This window comes from Cololabis saira, chromosome 2 (assembly GCF_033807715.1).
Source record: "Cololabis saira isolate AMF1-May2022 chromosome 2, fColSai1.1, whole genome shotgun sequence".
Taxonomy (NCBI): Eukaryota; Metazoa; Chordata; class Actinopteri; order Beloniformes; family Belonidae; genus Cololabis; species Cololabis saira.
In genome coordinates this window covers 45,109,427-45,129,078 of record NC_084588.1, presented here as the reverse complement: position 1 = coordinate 45,129,078, position 19,652 = coordinate 45,109,427, and the positions used below count along the sequence as shown (strand labels likewise).

At 42.0% G+C, this 19,652-nt stretch overlaps 1 protein-coding gene across 2 annotated transcripts in view; it reads left to right on the top strand.

Moving 5' to 3' along the window:
• LOC133464384 (protein unc-13 homolog C) overlaps positions 1-19,652 on the top strand; it is a 149,747-nt gene that overhangs the window by 22,504 nt on the left and 107,591 nt on the right. For both annotated transcript variants that reach the window (XM_061746318.1, XM_061746309.1), the window contains exons 5-9: positions 2,175-2,228; positions 8,257-8,476; positions 11,333-11,560; positions 16,874-17,015; positions 19,387-19,556. In XM_061746318.1, the coding sequence (XP_061602302.1) occupies positions 2,175-2,228; positions 8,257-8,476; positions 11,333-11,560; positions 16,874-17,015; positions 19,387-19,556 (814 nt within the window). The remainder of the gene's footprint in view (positions 1-2,174; positions 2,229-8,256; positions 8,477-11,332; positions 11,561-16,873; positions 17,016-19,386; positions 19,557-19,652) is intronic.

The window sequence follows — 19,652 nt, the reverse complement described above, 5'->3', positions numbered from 1 at the left end:
GGATGCAGGGTCTTCTTGTATTGCCTGCAGCAACCTCAGCAGTGCTGGTGCATGTTGATAAACTTACATCAACGATCACGGTTCATGTAGAGGTCACGTCCCCTATACATTTTCCATGGCTTCCATGGATCTTTACCAGAGCTGGGCTGTATAGACGAGAGGGTCGTGGTAAAGACTGATCCAATATTGTCAGCTGTCCATGTCTGCATTCCTCTGTAACTTCCCTCAGTATGGGATTTATCGATCTCTGCTCACCAAATCTCAGGGATTAATAATACAGTAGCAAATCTATGTATATGTGTTTTTATCGGTGTGCGTGCTCCCTGTTGTGGTCTGTGAGAGTGTACAGGTATATCTTTGAGTAACTCTTTACTGTTTGGGCAGGTGTGTGTGCTTTAAGTGTGTGTGATTGTGAGAGTTGGTGTTGTGCCGTACATCTGGCTTCATTCATACATGAGCGTGCGTGTCTTGTGTCTCTCTGTTTGTGTCAAACTGATGTGCAGAGCAGACAGCAGAAAATATGATCAAATCTTCATTCAACAGAGAAGTGAATATAAAGGCCAAGCATGACTGCAGTCTAGCTACCTCCAGTGCATGAGTTGATAAAGAATCATGCAACAGCTGTTTAATCTCTTTTGATGCGCAGTTGAATCGTTATAGAGCCTCAACCAGCAGTCCTGCATGGCACTTGAGACACTTTTGCGCTCAGAATGGACAGCAAATACAATTCCTCTGCTGTTTGTGCTTCAAGCATCCACACTCCCACCCCTTGTCTGATTCAGTTTCTCTCTTTCTTTTAATCTCTAATCATGAATACGTGGATTTATCACAGGCTTTGGTAAGTTTATTTATTTTGTCTTCCCTACAGCACACGTTTTTTCTCTTTTGATATATATCGGTTTTCAAGCAATATTTTTATCCAATAAAGCCATGCTATGTAGCACTTCTGAATATATGGTGGGGGTCAGAATATAAGAAGAGTCAGTCTAAGGCAGGGGTCGGCAACCCGCGGCTCAAGAGCCGCATGTGGCTCTTTAGCGCCGCCCTAGTGGCTCCCTGGAGAAAATTACCTTTTCTTTCATTTTTTTTCTTTATTCATTTTTTTTCTCTTCTTTTCTCTTTTTTTCCTCTTTTTATCTTTTTTTCTTTTTTCTTTTTTTTCTTTTTTTTCCTTTTTTCTTTCTTCTTCTTTTTTTCCTTTTTTTTCTTCCTTTTATCCTTTCCTTTTTAGTCTCGACATTTTGACTTTTTTCTCAACATTTTGACTTTTTTCTCAACATTTCGACTTTTTTCCCGAGATTGTACTTCAACATTCATCTCGACTTTTTTCTTGAAATTTTGACTTTTTCTCGACATTTTGACTTTTTTCTCAACATTTTGACTTTTTTCTCAACATTTCGACTTTTTTCCCGAGATTGTACTTCAACATTCATCTCGACTTTTTTCTTGAAATTTTGACTTTTTCTCGACATTTCGACTTTTTTCTCAACATTTCGACTTTTTTCCCGAGATTGTACTTCAACATTCATCTCGACTTTTTTCTTGAAATTTTGACTTTTTCTCGACATTTCGACTTTTTTCTCAACATTTCGACTTTTTTCTCAAGATTGTACTTCAACATTAATCTTGACATCGCAAATTTTTTCTTGAAATTTCGACTTTTTTCTCAACATTTCGATTTTTTTTCCGAAGTGCATAATGAAAAAAAAAATCTTCCCCCAGTTCTAACTAATATAGAAACATGCAGCAAGTGTTGCCTTCATTCTAAGGCTGATACAAGACTTCTCATTTTTTGCGGCTCCAGAAATATTAGTTTTTTGTGTTTTTGGTCCAAAATGGCTCTTTCAACATTTTGGGTTGCCGACCCCTGGTCTAAGGTACTTAAGGTGCTCCTCTAGTGGGACAAAGTGGTATTGCAAGACATAGCGTACATCCGCTGTCATCTAAATGTCCCCATGTGGTCAGAAGTGGTATTGCTGCATAGATTGGCTTCAAAGCAAAAGTTTAAAATCTGTGCTGTTCTTTTTTACATATGCTTACATTCCCTCAGAATAACTTTGAGTCTTTTTAGATAAGTGGTTTCCATGGAGCTGAAAGGTATTATATAAAAGTGCATTTGGGCTGAATGGCTTTGTCTCTTCTCATTCTTTCCTCAGACCCTCGCTGCTCGAAAGGCAGGCATCTCGTTCGCTCTAGTGAACCGGTCCACCCTAAATAACGAGGAACTGGTGAGTATATAGAAGTCATTATGCAGTGATATTTGGGTGCTGTCTGGACAGGTCATCAGTGCATCAGGCCACTTTAGAGTAACCAGTTAAGCCAAATCCATTTCTTTTGCATTCTGGAAGGATGGCAGAGCCCCTGAAGGCTCCTCAAAGAAAAAGATGTGGAAATATTTTACTTTACACTACACATGATGTGACAATTATTTTCAGGGTCACGTTTGAATATTTGGAATATTGGCAAAACTTTTATCTGTTTATGATTCTCAGGGATAACATAGCGCAAACATAAACTACCGAAATTAAAATCAAATAGACGCTAGTGGCTGCCTGCTTTTGTCTTTAAATCTACGTAGTGTATCGTGTTATCACCTGTCTTGTCTCTGCATTGATATTGGGTTTTTTGGCCGGGCTCTCCTCCTCTTCTCTGTGCTCTTCTGTCACAATCATTTGTCAGAAATCAGAAATAAAGCGGTGGCCGGGTCATTTCATTTACATAATGCTCTATGATTAATATTAAGAAACGAAGACTGAGGGTGACTGAGCTGTGGAAAAAAAAAAAAGAAGGGCAGAACTTCTCAGTCGATGGTCTAAGACACTTTTGTGGTGACCTCTAAAGCTCCCTCTGCATTAATTGATTGCAACTCTTCCCTCCCTGAGGGAAGATGGCGTAACAGGAGGCAAACAGCAGGAGAGAGAGAGCAGTTTCTCAGCAAGAGAAAGAAGCATACAATTTCATATCCGCTGACGTGCAACATGCAGCCGCTTAAGCCTGCAAGATTACTGGATTTAAATGCGCGCTTTAAATATTCAGCATGGCCTTCAGTTTGCGGGCACTGATTTGTGTGCATGGGCTCGTAACGCACTTCACTTCCCCTCACGCTCCACATCCGCAGTTGCACTTTGTTGACTGGGTCTTGATTGCTTGGTAATAGTCATGGGTGTGACTAACTGCGCTTTGGGGATGAACAATCAAAGGAAGGAGAAATGATCTAAATGATGGCGTTTGATGTTCGTGCGGAGCTGATTCTTGGGGCCAGTTTGGCGACTGTGCTGCAGAAAAACACGGGTACGCGATCTCTAGTAATATTTGCCCCAATATTCTGATTTGAAGCAAATCAGGAGGAGTTTAATGACTGAAGGGAAATGACTTCAGAGTAAAGCTGCCGACTGTGTCCTGTTGGTAAGTAGGACAAGCAGATGTCAGAGTTTTATCCGCTGCATTAAGTCCGGGCGAGTGTTTTCCAGCGAGAGATGAATGAGCACGCTGCAAACAACTGTCTGCTGTTCAGTTGTAGAGGAGTTAGGGAAGGAGGATTCAATGGACGCTGAGAAAAGGATGGAAATTAGGGTGGGATGAGTGAAGATAGCAGAGTAGAGAGTGATTCGTCATCGTGACCCCCTGGCCCTGATGCTGCTGCTCAGGCAGCCGTGTTGAACAATCTGCACTCCCTGGAGAAATGCTTTAATCTATTTAGTGCTTCTTTTCTTTTCTTCCACACTCTTTTTGTTTTATCTCTGCTTCCCCGACTTTTTTTTTTCCTCTCCTAACACAATACGGTTTAATTAAAAGAAATAGGATTGTAGTAATTCTCATTTCTGTCTTATAGATCAGTCTTTTGATTTTTTTTCTTCTCTTTCTCCATCAACTTTTCCGTTACCTCCTATCAGCGTTACGTGTAGGCCGTATAACTGCCCGCTTGTCCACCCGATGTTCCCAGCTGCATGTGATGTGAGCACCATGGCCTCTTAACCGTGAGTGCCAACATACAGAGAGGTGATGTTTACCTGCTGAGACAAGGAACTGACTTTTACAAAGAAGGGAGGAAGCTGCAATCCGACAGGAGTCACCGAGTGTCTGGAAATAAGATGCGATATGTTGCTACGAGTCTGCTGAGAAATCTCCGAGCGTCTTGTTAGCAGCACAGTGGACTATGATGATTTTGAAACCCCTTGCTTGAGCTAGGGCTGTTCGATTAATCGATTTTAAATCGTAATCGCGATTATGTAATTAGAACGATGTTAAAACGTGAAACTCGTAAAATCGATTTTTCACTTTTTTTTTTACCTTGCCTGCACACATATTAATGATTGATACCATATTAATGATTGGTGGAAATACCTCTCAATACCTGCGACAAGTGCCCCATGGGAGAGGCTCTTTAGTGTAGGAGGAGGCGTTGTAACATGCCACCGGGCATCCCTCAAGCCAGATGTGGTAGACCGGCTCGTGTTCCTTGCAAAAAACTTGCAAATGTGAACAGCAAATGTAATGACTGACATTACACACCTCTACCTCCTTCATGGGTTGCATTATTATTTAGCATGCAAAGACCCAGTTTAGTTTAATTAGAAAATGTCTTGTTTTATTTAATTGGAAATATAACTTACTGTATGTTTGCAAGTGCTGATTTGCTGATTTTTTTTTTTCAGAGATAAAACTTTATATTTTATTATATTTTTTAAAACTTTTTTCAACTTATTTTACAGAGTTTTGCACTTTATTCATTCATTTTGGTTTAATAAGAGCAAAGTTTGCACTTAAAGCCCAATGGGGCAAATGTTCAATAAAAAAACAGCATATTTGAAATCATTTCTTTGCCTTTTGTCAATTCACAAAATAATCGTAATCGTAATCGAAAATCGGATTTTGAGAGAAAAAAATCGAGATTTTATTTTTGGGCAAAATCGAACAGCCCTAGCTTGAGCTATGTGCACCAAGCTGGATTGAATGTTGTTAGCGAATCCTGTCGGATAGAAAACACGAGTTTAAGACACAGCACGTTTATATTTTATGCCTCGGCCTTGTGACTCCCAATTATGACGACAGACGTAGAAAAAGCTAACACCTCGGGCAGCAGGCTGGAGCAGGATGAGGGGGAATAGGGCTGTCAATGAAGTGGCTGACAAGGACAATAGGTGGTGAAATTGGAAAGGAGAGGCGGAATGAGTATGAGAGATTAGATTCCTCTTCGTCATGTAGCTCTCGGGCTCCGGCTGCAGCTGTCAATCAGGGCTCGCAGCGTCTCGCACAGAATCACCAGGGTTGCCTCGCGGTGTAACACGTGAGACTGACACATGCAGCGCTCTTTTCTCACATCTGCTGCACTGCGAGGAGACCGAGGGAGCGAAACACATGGAAATAACAAGCAGAACAGTTGCTCTGTTGCTACAACAGAGGCTGTAAAAGTAGATATTTATCACCTTAGTCATCTCACTGAGGCCATCCGAGAGGGAGAGAGCCCTGGGATTCCCGAAGCTTGTAGCGAATTTGATTCACTCGCCTCCTAAAGCCTGTGTCACTATTCGATAGCTCAGTTTTGCAAGTAGCACACTTCTGGGTAGGGCCCATGTCTCGCTGTGCGCAAATTGTGAATAAATCTTTAACATCTGCTTTATCTCATAGTTGTCAGATGGAAAGGAGGGACTTTTCCTGTCACCCTGTGTTTCATTAGTTCCTTTTATTGCCGGTGAAGCTTCTCAGTAGCTTTGATGCCCCGTGCTCCGCTGTCATTCATCCAGCTCGGTTCATCAAAGCGCTCGGCCGTGTATGTGTGTGAGAGGAGGCGGTGCAGCACTTTGGCTAAAGTACAGAGCGACTTTTCAGGTGTTGAAGCCCCACAGTCAGCACTCGAGGGCCGGACGGGGCGGGGAGCGCAGTCGGACTGAGTAGAAGTGGAGAACAAGGATCTCTCCAAGATTTATTTAACCCCCATAAATCTTCCATTTCTCTGCAATGCTCTGCCGCCGTCTCTGTCTCTCAATCCGGGTAATGCTCGCATTAAAAACGTTATTTACGGCACCTATTGATTCTGCTTTCAAAATTTGGCAAGTGTGCCCCTTTCCCAGACCTGGCTGACGGCGAGAAAACGCCGGAGTGAAGAGTTCAGCTCAGAGGAAGCCTCCGTGACACAGCAGTCAGCCGGCAGACGCCCTTGTTTAGACCTCCCTGTTTGGTTTGCGGAGCTTTAGTCTCGGAACCACTGGGTGTGAACGGAGCCGGCGGGCCGGGGATGCTGGGGTTTAAGCTGATGTAAGCATGCTTCGGCTTTGATCCAGAACAACATCTCCTACAAGTCGCCTTTCAGACACTTTGGTCAAAGACAAAAACTTGAAAATGCAGTAGAAGTCAATAATAACTGTATGTTTTTGTTTTTTTTTAGTTCTGATCTTGACTCACAGGGGTATCAGTCTAAGCAAAGAGGCCCAGACCTATTTCTCCCCGGCCACATCCTCTTTCTCCTCAGGGGGAATCCTGCTGGGTTCCCAAGTCAGCTGAGAGATATAATCCCTTCCCCAAGACTGTGTGTCTGTGACGGGGGCTCCTGCTGGCTGGACATGCACGAACAAATCCACTAGGGAGGCGTCCACGAGGCTTCCCAACCAGATGCCTGCGCCGCATTGGCTGGCTCCTCTCTATGACTACGTTTACATGCAGTCAAAATTTGGGTTATAGCTAATATTCCGGTTACTGAAACATTCGGAATATTCCGTTTACATGTGTGAGCTAACAGGGTTATCCCTGTATACATGGTGATTAATCATTCGGGATATCTGGATCAAACCAGCGACGCACGGAGAACGTGATGACGCAATTCCCGTCATTTCCGCTTCTTCTTCCTGTATCCAAATTCAAAACAAATGCTGCTTCGCTCAACTTTTCGCTCACCTTCTTGTAAATCTCACTATCCCAGTACTTTCTACCGTCTACAAATGCCAAAATGTTCATATCTTAATTGATTCTTAATATTCAGAATCGATTATCATGATTCGATTCGATTCGATCCGATTCGATATTGATTTGGCTTAGTGTTATTTAAAATGTTTTTTGAGCTGTTACCTGAATTATATGACTGTAAAATAACTAGTGAAATAATAATTTCACAATAATTATTGTGAAATAACTAAAATAAATAACTCAAACAGGCCTTTCAATATCCATTTAAAGTGCAAAAAAGAAAGAAATTACAACAGTTCATGCAGTAAACAAATCATTTTAGCTTATCTCATTTATTCTGTCACCACGCACACATATTGCCATGAAGCACCTGGCATTTTTCAGAAGTGTCATGACAAACTGTGTGTCCGTCTACTGGGATTAAAGTTCACCTGGCGAAAATGATGAAGAAATAAAAATAAAAAAATAAAAAATAAAAATAATCGATCTTTAGACATAAGAATCGATTTTTAGGAATTAATATGAGAATCGATTTAGAATCGTAAAATCAATTTTTTCAACACAGGCCTATTCATTACATTTATGAAGTGATTAGTCTCCTCCTCACTCCAAAAGTGTGGCGTGGTCTTGCTTTTCTCCGTGTTTATAAGAACTTCCTGGACTCAAAAGACCAGGATTCCTTGTGAAAAGAGCATGTGCAGAAAACAAATTCCTGTTCCTTTTGATGGGGATATTCCGTTTGGCGTTTACATGACCGAATATTCAGCTTTTAAAAGGAGTAACCCAGGGGTCATATTCAGGTTTTTAAAAACCTGAATATGAGCAAATTCGGGTTATTCAAAGGGTTTATTGGTGTTTACATGGCCGTGTAAATTCGGGTTATTGCCAATATTTGGGTTTTAAAAGGGTTATTGACTGCATGTAAACGCAGTCTGTGTGTTGGAGCTGTGATGCTACTCCAAGTCCCTCCAGAATGGTGGAGCCTCTCACATTTCTCTCTCAGGGAGAGTCCAGCCACCCTACAGAGGAAACTCATCTCTTCCATCTGTATTTTATCCTTTCGGTTCCAGCAAACCCTCGCCGTACGCTTTGGGCTTAGCAGGTCTGTCCTCCTCGACCATCTGATCCGACTCAGCACCAGCCAGTGACCAGTCGACAGCGTGTCCTGGTGCCACATGCACCCACAGATCCCCTTATGGTGTCCGTTATGGACAAACCACGACTAATACAGACGCTTTAAACATAGAAAATACAGTGCAAACTGGCTTCTCCTCCCTCGTCTAACAACATCGTCTAACAAAATCCTCCTGTTTCCTCACGTGACGCGTCTTTTTTCTTCCGTCCTTCCTCTTTCAGAAACTCCACGTCTTCAAGAAGACTCTCCAGGCCCTGATCTACCCGATTTCATCCACAACCCCCCACAACTTCGAGGTGTGGACGGCGACGGCGCCCACCTACTGCCATGAGTGCGAGGGTCTCCTGTGGGGCATCGCGCGCCAGGGCATGCGCTGCTCAGAGTGTGGAGTTAAATGTCACGAGAAGTGCCAGGACCTGCTCAACGCAGACTGTTTACAAAGTAAGGAAGCAGATTCACGTATCCATGAACGCGCCGGCAGCCCCGGGGCAGGGAGTTTGTTGTGTTGACATGCAGCGGTGCTTTCATGTGAAGATGAACTCAAGTTCTCACAGACGCATCGTCATGACGAGTACAGCGGCTCATGGATGTAAATGCATTTGTGGTTTCATTGTTTGTTCTTTTTTGAATCTGAATGAACACAGCAAAGACTATGTGAGTGTCACAAGTAGGGATGGGCGGTATGGACTAAAAAATGTATCACGATAATTTCTGGCATTTATCCCGATAACGATAAAAATGACGATAAAAAAAATTACCAATTCAACTCCACCTTTGTAACTATGAATCTATCTCGCTCTTAGATCCGCCATGTTTGCTACACAAAAACGTCATCAACGGGAATTTATCCTTCTTTCTTTCTTTCTTTCTTTCTTTCTTTCTTTCTTTCTTTCTTTCTTTCTTTCTTTCTTTCTTTCTTTCTTTCTTTCTTTCTTTCTTTCTTTCTTTCTTTCTTTCTTTCTTTCTTTCTTTCTTTCTTTCTTTCAGGCTCATTTCTTTCTTCTTTCTTTCAGGCTCATTTCTTTCTTTCTTTCTTTCATGCTCATTTCTTTCTTCTTTCTTTCAGGCTCATTTATTTCTTTCTTTCTTTCTTTCTTTCTTTCTTTCTTTCTTTCTTTCTTTCTTTCTTTCTTTCTTTCTTTCAGGCTCATTTCTTTCTTTCTTTCTTTCTTTCTTTCTTTCTTTCTTTCTTTCTTTCTTTCTTTCTTTCTTTCAGGCTCATTTCCTTCCTTCCTTCCTTCCTTCCTTCCTTCCTTCCTTCCTTCCTTCCTTCCTTCCTTCCTTCCTTCCTTCCTTCCTTCCTTCCCTTCCTTCCTTCTTTCCTCCTGCTCTCTCCTTCCTTCCTTCCCTCCCTCTTTTCTCCCTTCCTTCCTCCTTTCCTTGTTTTCTTCCTTCCTTCCTTCCTTCCTTCCTTCCTTCCTTCCTTCCTTTCTCCCTTCCTTCCTTCCTTCCTTCCTTCCTTCCTTCCTTCCTTCCTTCCTTCCTTCCTTCCTTCCTTCCTTCCTTCCTTGTTTTCTCCCTTCCTTCCTTCCTTCCTTCCTTCCTTCCTTCCTTCCTTCCTTCCTTCCTTCCTTCCTTCCTTCCTTCCTTCCTTCCTACCTTCCTTCCTTCCTTCCTTCCTTCCTTCCTTCCTTCCTTCCTTCCTTCCTTCCTTCCTTCCTTCCTTCCTTCCTTCCTTCCTTCCTACCTTCCTTCCTTCCTTCCTTCCTTCCTTCCTTCCTTCCTTCCTTCCTTCCTTCCTTCCTTCCTTCCTTCCTTCCTTCCTTCCTTCCTTCTTTCCTCTTGCTCTCTCCTTCCTTTTTTCCCTTCCTCTTTTCTCCCTCCCTTCCTTCTTTCCTTGTTTTCTCCCTTCCTTCCTTCCTTCCTTCCTTCCTTCCTTCCTTCCTTCCTTCCTTCCTTCCTTCCTTCCTTCCTTCCTTCCTTCCTTCCTTCCTTCCTTCCTTCCTTCCTTCACGTACGTTGTGCGTGGATTTAACACAGAACTATAAATCAGCTTTACACAAAAACATCATCAACGGGAATTTATCGTTTTTACCGCAAGATGATGAATTCTTATCGTGAGGAATTCTTTTGACGGTATATTGTGAACGGTAAAATATCACCCATTCCTAGTCACAAGGTCCTTCTTCTTCCCATATTTTGATAGCATCCACCCCCGTGTGTCCGGCGTTTTGGAGTGCTACTATAATGGCTGCTGCGCTATACATTATTGATGCCTTTTCACTTCAAACTGCCGGTTGCATTTATGTTGCTTCTTGAGCCACTGGCACTCATTACAACAAGCAGTCCGCTTTTTCAGCCGGGCACACCCTTGTTGTTGCAGGGTAGATTAATAGGAATAACGTGATGTTTCAGGATTGTTCTCTAGTAAAAGCTCACAAACTCTAAGTGGATTAGACTACACTCAGGTTGTTACTAAACCTTTTGTTTTATCCCGTTCTGACCGACATAATGATTTGTAGTTCAATCTGTGGGTCATTTTTAATCACATTTGAATCTGTGCTTGTTAATTCACCAAAAATAAATGATCTTATTTGGATTAGTATGGAGAACCAGCTTTCATATGAAAGTGTATTTGTATTATAGCCACAATGTTGACACACACTGGGTCTATGAACACTACTCAATACAAGAATCACATCAGAAAGCAGGTTCATACTACCAAGGGTGAGAACAGGTTTGATTCAGAGAACTTTTTTTTACAGAGCCATGGTTGGCTGGAACTCTATACCAATTTATATTTCGCATGCAGGTAGCAAAGATTGGTTTAAGTTTCAGTTGAAACAATATCTTTTTTAATTTAATGAATGATGATTTGTCATTTAGAAAGAACAAAGTGAAGGTTGAATATAATTATAGGTAGTGTAAACCCTATCATAATAAAGGTGAAAAGTGGTCAAATAGTTCTAGATAAGGTCATTCCAGGCAGGTATTGGTTATAAAGGTGTTTTATTTGATTTCATTTCTATGTATGTATGTCTGAGAATGATGTTGCTTTAGTTATCCTCTGTATAGATTGTGATTAAGGGAGTTGTGTCTATTATTGTTTTGTTTTGTCATGTGTAATGTATGTGTGTTATGTATTAAGTGTTAATTTGTGTGTTGTGTGTATGTCGGACCCTAGGAAGAATAGCTAATGCTGTGGCTAATGCTAATGGGGATCCTAAATAAAACAAACAAACAAACTCAGACATGCACATACAAGCAAATAGGTTTTAGTAAGTTCTGTTTTTTATGAAAAAAGGAGATGATTATATACAGTTTGACTACTGAGCCTTAACCCTTGGCCTCTTGTAGGGGCCGTGGAGAAGAGCTCTAAGCACGGCGCAGAAGACAAGACCCAGAACATCATCATGGCGATGAAGGAGCGCATGAAGATAAGGGAGAAGAACCGTCCGGAAGTGTTCGAGGTGATCCAGGAGATGTTCCAGATCTCCAAAGAAGACTTTGCCACCCACCTGAAAACAGCCAAGCAGGCCGTGCTGGACGGGACGTCCAAGTGGTCCGCCAAAATCAGCATAATAGGTTAGCCCCCGTTCTGATGATATCAGAAAGTGAATTATTTAAACTGTCCATTAAAAATTAAGCAACAACTCAGACCATAATAGTCTGGTTCAGCTTAGATATTTGGTTTTAATTACCGTATTTTCTGGACTATAAGCCGCTACTTTTTTCATACGTTTTGAACCATGCGGCTTATACAAAGGTGCGGCTTTTCTGTGGATTTTTCTTCCACCGCTCGGGGCGCTCTAACCGGAATTAGAATCAAAACTAAGACAAAATAAATGCAAAGAAGAATACGCTACTTCTTCTTTAGCAGATAGAAGTAGGTAGAAGCAGATTTCAAACAGATAAATAGATAAATAAATACCAGTTATTTTCTCTTGGTTCTGTCCCGTTTTAATCAGCAGAGTTGATGCAGTGTTAAAAGACACTGTTAGGAAAGGATCTATTTAGGTACAAACATGTACATCATTTACAGTTCAAAATCCTTCTGTACATGTAGTAAATATCTAATCTAACAACATAAATATCTGCGGCTTGCTAATCTTTTTTTTTTTTATATATATATCTTTTTTTAAATAGAGCGGATGCAGCTTATATACAGGTGCGGCTTGTATATCTTTTTTTTATTATTTTTTTAAAAATAGAGCGGGTGCGGCTTATATACAGGTGCGGCTTATAGTCCAGAAAATACGGTATCTCTCTTTTTTACATTAATCGTCAGTCACCAACATAGTTCTGTTTGCTTTCTGCTCAGTAAAGATGCGACTACATGCCTTCCTCGACATGCAGACATGAGCTTAACCCTTTCCTCCGAGTCGAGGAGTGATCTAAAACGACAAAAGCTGTTACTCTAATTAGCATTTACTTGTAATTAATCTCCGTCACCTTGGTCATTAACCTCTAACACCAGACCACCGAGCGCCGTGCTCATTAAGTCAGAGCTTGAGATGGAAACCGATTCGGTAGTGTGGGGAGAAACGACATTACCATGGAGTTTATTACCGCCGGCAGTAATTCATGATATTTTGGTCATTACATAGAGGCTGTCGGATCAGGACGCCGAGTCATGCATTCCCACTCTGATAACACTTTTGTCATCGTATATGTAGCTCTGACGAAAACAAGGCGGGCGCCAAGCAGAGGGGGAGTTAATCAGGATGCCGAGACGTTTGCCAAAAGTTAAACGCCGGCTCATCAAATGCAGAAGGTCTGAGAGGCTGTAATAAATAGTTATAATGACTTACTATTATTCTTCCCACTGACAGTGATCTTTATGTCCTTTATTTCCGGCTTCCTATCAGACCAATCAGCTTTGTAGTTGTAGTGATAGAAGTTTGAAAAGTGTTTAATATATTTATTTCACCTTTTCATTAAGCTTGAGTGCATTTTGGAAGGAAATTTGATTACAATTTGAAATGTTCTTAATTAACTTGCTCTGTCTTTCTTTTTTCTGTTTTTCATTACCAGCCTTCGTAATGAGACTGAAATCCCATTTCAGTGCACACTGAAGTTTAAATGTGTGTTTTTTGTTTACAGTCACTTACATAACTGCAGATAAGTGCTCCTTTGACTGTTTGGTTTGTCTGTGCTGCGGCACGCGGCAGGTTTTCCCCTCATGTTTCTTTATTTGCATATAATTTAAAAACCTCATATAATAGAAATCATTTGCCACCGAAGGAGTTCTGGAAACATACGTTTAATCATCTAAGTTACGAGTTAGTTTCCTGGTGTCCCTGGTTAACGGGCTCCTGATAAAACTCTAACAACAACCTCAGCCGGGACTCCGGTTCCTCTCTGCAGTAAAACTGTACCAGGTCCAACTCATTTATTACCCACCCGGGTTCCCTCACCGCGTCGATACAAAGGAGAGAAATAGGAAGAGTGAAGAAGGGAAACAAATAGAAAAAGGGGGTGGGAGGATGATTGAGTGTCTGTAAACAGGATGTTAGTGGTAGACCCATTGAGCCCCGTTGGGTGGAGGGGGGGGGGGGGGGGGGCTTTGTGGAGCGGGCTCGCTGTCCGCACTCAGATTTATGTGTGGGGAGTCTGCAGGCAGAGCGGCCGCCTCACACTCTCGTCGCTGCTTTTCCTCCCACGCGGTTCCTGCGCGGCCCACACCTGGGGGAGGCTGCTGCACGAGGGGCGGGGTGGGTAATTGGAAAAGGATATTACTGTTTTGCAGAAAAGCTTAAAAAGATGGCAGGTGTCAAAGTTACATCCACATAAATGTCAGGAAGCAGGTTTTCCCAAAAAATCAGTGTTACATACTTTCCCCGTCAGCGGTTTATTGTTATGGCTGATAGGTGTACGTGCAGATGATGTTGTGTACAGTAATAGTCCATCACACACGAGGATGAGATGCAGCAGTGAGTGAAATGATTGCCTTTTCACGTGTGCACATTTCGGCTGGCAGCCACGACAACGGATGTTCGGATATTGGAAGGTATTAGGTGCCATTCAATGAAGACTTTTTCTTTAAGCATACCAGCACCTTCAGAGTTAAGTCCTGGTTTTACCAAAGACATTTGATTTTGTGTACTCGTGGAGCACGCAGGCCACGGACCCCCCGACCCTCTATTTCCTGCCTACCAGCTCTTGTCAGCATTGAGCTGAAAGATATATATGTACCCTGAATAATTTAGACTGTCACTTATGCATATTTAATGCAGCAGTGTCCTTTTTCCCATTTATGGGAGCTGTGAAATGCGACTGTCTTTCCTTTTTCTGCACCTAGCATTCTGAATCACTGCTCTGTCTTCGGAGCCGAGCACTAACTCAGCGCGGGCACGCCGTGGCGGCGGGGGGTGGGGGGGGTCTGCAGCCTCCAGGAGGGGACAAATAATAGATGTACAAAACAAAAAGATAAAAAATAAGACGGGCGACGCTTGTTATTGATACTCTGAAGTAGTGCAATAGATGTTACTTTTACAGTTGACAGAATTTAATTTACCTTTTAATTTACTTTCAAATTCCCTTTTGAGGAAGAAATAACAAGAAAAGTTTCTCTTTTCATTTTCGTTTAGCTTCATACATTATTAGTTCTACACACGAACGTCCGTAGAACCACACACCGTTTCTGAAGTTTATTGCAAATTAAATGTTCCTATACTTTAATTTTTTCATCATTAATTACATGCTGCTGGCAAACGTACCCAGGCTGTTTTATTTATTAGACCAAAGTTCATGTTACGGTGGAGGTTAATGAGAACGTTAAGCTCCTGAAATAGATTTATTATTGTATTAAGGTCCTTAGGATATGAGTGATAGGTTGCTAAGCCACACGGCTTCTCTGATTTATTCATTTCCTTATCTACTTTTGTTAATTTTCTCTTAAGCTTTGTCAGGAAAGCATTCGTCAGTTGCAGTCTGAGTTGCACAGACACACGGACAGGTGAGCTGTAGCCACTCAGGTGAGCTCTGATGTCACAGTGAAGCTTCAAGCCCAGGTCGTCATTGTAACAGAGAAACTGTTCTCAACTGACTTACCTGGTTAAAGGTATAGTCTGTAATCGTATTCAAAAACATGTATTGTTATACTGGGTGAAATGGTCCTTCCATCCTGAGAGTAGCCAGTGAATAATGTGTTCAGAAAAAGGAAAGAAAAAAATCCGACCTCTCTGACAACTTTAATCCTGTAAAAACTCTGACCAATCTGTTATTTGCGCCAAGAATGGCACGGATTGGTCAGAGGACCAGACGATTGGCAGGGGGGAAAGAACCAATCAGATGCCTTCATTTTAAGTCCTGCCACGCCCCCCTCTGTCCCATGCGCGCACTCGTCACGTCGAAAATCTTGCCGGAAAACTTCACACACTCGAGTCACGTTTGCTGAAGAATGGCGCAGAAAACGAGAAAATGCAGCCAAAAATACCACCTCCAGCGTTACTCGCCCTGCTAAAAAGGCTAAAAAAAGAAAGCCAAAGTGCGATTCTGCGGCGCAGGTTGTCCGCTACTGGGGGTCTGCAGGAGGCGTCTCCATCCTGGCGAGGGCAGAGAGCGCCGGTGCGGGTGGCGGTGCACTGCGGTGCTGTGCAGGCTCTGGAGCCATAGCTACGCCATAGGGTATGCCGTAGCCTACGCCGTAGGGTACGGCGTAGTCTACGGCGTAGGGTACGCGGCGACGCGCACCATTCTGCGTTGGTGTAACGTGGAACCATAAATCAGCCTTCAGTGTGTGCTGTTCTGAACTTCTCTGTTGTTGCTCATTTTGCTGGGACGTCGGGTCCCTCCGCCGAGACACAACTTTTGCAGTATGCGTTCATTGTTATGTCTAAAAATAATGCGCAGTGCCCACCCAATCAGAAACGGTACAGATATTCTGTGATATTTTTTTTATATTTATAAAAAAATAAGATTATAAAAAAATAAAGGATCCCCATAACTTTGATTGGGTGGGCAGGACGCACGTTTGGGTGTGCACAGCCCACCCCTGCCCCCCCTCTAAAACCGGCCTCGCTTACAGGTGAATGAGACATGGCGTAGTTTTGTTGAAAATGTGCTGTCCAAAATGTCCTGGAAAACTCGACTCCTGCAAATGCGCGTTTCTCCAAAGTTTGTGGGGGCGTGGCTTTGGACGGAGCGCTGACGGGACGGGGAGGAGGGGGTGGGGCTTAGAGGAGGTGCCACTTTAGAATCTTGCTAGCTCTCCAACATCACGGACTATACCTTTAAATAAAGGTTAAATAAAAAATAAATGAAAAAAGCTGGGTAGCTAAGTTGATAAATATAACAAGAACAGGCAGGTGACGCGCTTACGACACGATCTTATGTTGTCATGGAACTCCTGAGTCGTGCTGTTGCCTTTACAAAGTGACATAGCTGCTGATTCAAGGAGGAAAGGTGAGCTCTGAAAAAGGCTCCCAGCATCTTGTGCAGTTTACTGCAAATGCCATGTAACCTTTAGGGTAGACATGTTTTTTTTTCAGCACACAAGGAATGAAAAACATGCTTGCAGGCTTGTAGACGATGAGGTGTAATGCAGATTGAAGCAACTCTGCTGTTTGTGGGAAACGCTAATGCTCGTGTTCCAGGGTCCACACTGCAACTTCCTTTCACACCGCTTTCTCTTTTTGCTCTGCAGCATCCACGCTTTAATATTTTTAATCATCATTATAGTAGGAAACACACTCTAGGCCAGAGCTTTCTGTTAATACCTTTCTAAAGTATTCGCCAAATAAAAGCTGACTATATCATTTTACAGATTATTTGCGATGGGTTACATTTTTCTACATGAACCATGAAGACCTCAGAAACCATAAAGTGGTTAAATATATAGCGTGCAGTGCTTTCATGACCCCCCCCCTCTGCTCTGCACCTCTGTCTTGTGTCCAGTCATGAGTGCTCAGGGCTTACAGGCCAAGGATAAAACCGGCTCCAGTGACCCGTACGTCACCGTCCAGGTGGGCAAGACCAAACGCAGGACCAAGACCATCTTTGGAAACCTCAACCCTGTCTGGAATGAGAAGTTCTTCTTGTGAGTGCTCTCTATTAACTCGGCATCCTTTTGACCTTATAATCCCCCAGCAAGATTAGGACGCATCATTTAAGAGAAGCGTAATACATTAGTCAACAAGCGACATGTGACACACGGCTAGACTGAGCAGACCTTTGAGGTAGGGCTGGGCGATATGGACCAAAAGTCATATCTCGATATTTTCTAGCTATTTTCTATATATCGATATTTTTTCTGTGCCATAATTGGGGTTTCCCCCAAAGCATTATAGCATAGCATCTCTGTTAGCTTCCTTTTTTTCTGAGGCAAACCCTTAAAAAAACAGTCAGTTTTAATACAAAGCCTCGTGCCAAATGTCACACAGGTTCCTTTATTAACAGAGGTCTGCATAATATCAAAATGTATAAAACAAATGAAATAAAAATAAACTGCCTGCATATATAGAATAAAAATGCTTCTTGAATAAAATAAAACAAATATCCCTTTCCTGCATAACAATTAAATTAAAATACACTGTGCAATTAATAAAATGTAGACAGTAACAGGCAGACTTTTCCACTGAGGTTGACAGTTGTGCAAATAACAAAACATTTGTGCAAATCTCAGATAAAACATTCAAGTCAATTTGTCACAAAATAAGCTACAGTATATCAAAATCATAAAAAAAAAAAAAAAAAATTAAATCGATAAAAAAAGATATTGTCTCGTACCATATCGCGTTTGAAAATATATCGATATATATTAAAATCTTGATATATCGCCCAGCCCTACTTTGAGGTGCACGTTTCTTTCCATCATTATTCTGCTTAGGCTCGACCTGACTGCTCATTTTCATGTATCTTTTGTTTTTAACAGATTACTCTCTGTAGTCAGTACATGTCACAGTAATATCACCACTAAATGTCCTGGTGACCTCAGCTTTCATCGTGTGTTTAGACACCAAGTCATTTCCCACACATATACTTATAAAACGTTACTCTCTTTTGAATCGGTTGCTAATCTAAAATGAAGTAGATTGTAATTAACAACTTTAAGTCCAGGGGATAACGCTGGATGTTTACTTCATTATTAAATGCGAGGCTTTTGATGAACCCTGTCGGATGTTTTAACTAGATTTTGTTTAGTGTTAGCAATTAAGGGATGGGACTTTATTTCTCAGGAGCTGCATCACTTCACTGGCACATTGGTGTGAAATTGTGTTTACTGGTAGAGTTTTGCAGGTATTTAGCCACATTTAGAGCACAACATGGATGTGTTTCACCCCTTGGGCCTGAGTTGTAAGATCAAAGATATATACAATTCAGTTTAATAAAAAAAACGATCACCCCTTATGCAGCTACAGGTCACATACCCGGTACTCTTTTTCTAGACCTGGCCTTTTTAAACACAGAAAAATTCTGTGAATATATCATTTGAGGTCTTGACCAGCAAAGCTTCTCTGTTATATACTTAGTTTTTGCTCATTCTTTTGTTTTCCTCTGTTGAACTTTAATCCTCTGTCTGTAGATGTGACTCTGGGGAGCAACTGCTAAAGGATCAGGAAGCTTTAGCAGTTTTTTTTTTAAATCTAATGGCTTTTTTATTCCTTTCATTTTCTTCTCTTGGTTCAATTTAGACTGTCACTGGGTTTCCCTGAATTTACACACGTTACTAATACTAGCTCATGCATTTCATTAAAAAGTGCAGGTATTCAGTATCCATCCTCGAAAAATGCAGGTCTTTCCATGAATGCCGTTGCGCTTATTAGCAATACTTTAGCCACGCGCTAATGAGAGTTCTTGGATGTTTGTATGCACAGACCTGCCCGGACACCTGTAAAGAGAGTCCTGTGGTGGCTGTAATAAAACTCTTTCCTATTACTACAGGGATGTAGATTAATAGAGCGATACATTACTGTGTGCATAGCAGAGAGTCCTTTACCAGAGCAGCAGCAGCCAGTGCTTCGCCCACAAAGGGATTAGTCAAAATAAATATTGCAGATACCGTTTGTCTGGCTGTCACTCTCAAGATGTGATTAGGACTAAATGTAATCTGTTGGTTTTAACTCCAGAGCAGGGCCGTCTGTCTCCAACGGACCAGTAGAGGTGTCACACACACAAAAAAAAAGACTGGTAATGAACACCACATGGTCATTATTGTGAATAACTAATCGCTCCTGTGATCTTTTTTAATGTGCTTAGGGAAGGAATTAAAACAGTGATTCAGATGAAGGGAGCATTATAACTTGCAGTGATTCCTCTGAGGCCTTATCTCCGTATGTGAACTGTACATTTGCATCTCAGTTGGGGATCTTTCTGCTCTGCTGCATGATCCGACCCGATGAGCTGTCGCTGAAAACGCAGCTCTTTCTGTGATAACTGTGATCACTCTCACCTCGTCTTCCGACTCGCAGCGAATGCCACAATGCCACCGACCGCATAAAGGTGCGCGTCTGGGACGAGGACGACGACATCAAGTCCCGGGTGAAGCAGCACTTCAAGCGCGAGTCGGACGACTTCCTGGGCCAGACCATCATCGAGGTTCGCACGCTCAGCGGAGAGATGGACGTCTGGTACAATCTGGGTACGGAACCCGTTTGATTTGACTTTTCCTATAAGATGCTCTGTCCATCATAATGACATTTATTATCCATATGCTGAGTTAGATCACCATTTCCTC